General features: G+C 47.5%; 1 protein-coding gene across 1 annotated transcript; it reads left to right on the forward strand.

Annotated features, from left to right (window-relative positions):
• The first annotated feature begins 207 nt into the window (after positions 1-207).
• On the forward strand, positions 208-624 carry LOC114165361. The gene has a single exon (XM_028050005.1). The coding sequence runs from the start codon at positions 208-210 to the stop codon at positions 622-624; it is 417 nt and encodes a 138-aa protein (XP_027905806.1).
• Positions 625-884: the final 260 nt, after the last annotated feature.

Consider the following 884-nt stretch of genomic DNA (forward strand, 5'->3'; position numbering starts at 1 on the left):
ATTGGCATGGCGCCATGTGAGGCTCTTTATGGTAGAAAATGTAGGACTCCTCTATGTTGGTATTAGGATGGGGAAGCGGTGTTGGTTGGACCAGAATTGTTAAAGCAGACCACTAAGAAAGTGAGGATGGTGAGAAACAGAATGCAGGCTTCTCAGAGTAGGCAGAAGGCCTATGCGGATCGTAGGAGAAGGCCTTTTGAGTTCGCAATGGGCGATCATGTGTTCTTGAGGGTGACCCGAACCACTGGTGTGGGAAGGGTTCTCCGCTCAAAGAAGCTCTCTCCTAAGTTCCTTGGTCCCTATCAGATCACGAGGAGGATAGGGTCGGTGGCTTACGAGATAGCCTTGCTCCCTCAATTGGTGAATCTTCATCCGGTATTTCATGTATCACAGCTGAGGAAATATGTTTTCGACCCGTCTCATATGTTGGAAGTTGAGGATATACAGATTAGAGAGGATCTTACGGTGGAGGTGCCACCCATCGCTTTAGAGGATAGCAAAGTGGAAGAACGCCGAGGAAAAACAGTCAGCCTTGTCAAAGTCATCTCGGATCGGAGGAAAGGCGACTCTACTTGGGAGTTAGAGGAGGACATGAGGAAATCACACCCGCATCTTTTTACCTAGTAAGCTTTCATTTTCGAGGACGAAAATATTCTTGTTGGGGAGAATGTAAGGCCCATTAAATTCCTTGTTCGTTTTTCTGCCCTAAATTAAAAAGGTTGCCCCAAACTTTTGGGACCTAAGGGCTGGCCCCAAGGGAAAACAAACCCTAAGTCTGCCCTAACGCTTTCGTCTCCTTTCACTTCACAGAAAACAGTTCTACCTTCTCTCTAAAGCACCCGCAAACCTTTGCTAGGGTTTCGCATCCTCTCTTCCGTTGAGCC

The sequence above is a fragment of the Vigna unguiculata genome, chromosome 10, assembly GCF_004118075.2.
Source record: "Vigna unguiculata cultivar IT97K-499-35 chromosome 10, ASM411807v1, whole genome shotgun sequence".
NCBI lineage: Eukaryota > Viridiplantae > Streptophyta > Magnoliopsida > Fabales > Fabaceae > Vigna > Vigna unguiculata.

What these genes read in the sequence shown, in the direction of transcription:
- LOC114165361 (XM_028050005.1), top strand. Translation starts at nt 208, where the DNA reads ATGGGCGATCATGTGTTCTTGAGGGTGACCCGAACCACTGGTGTGGGA.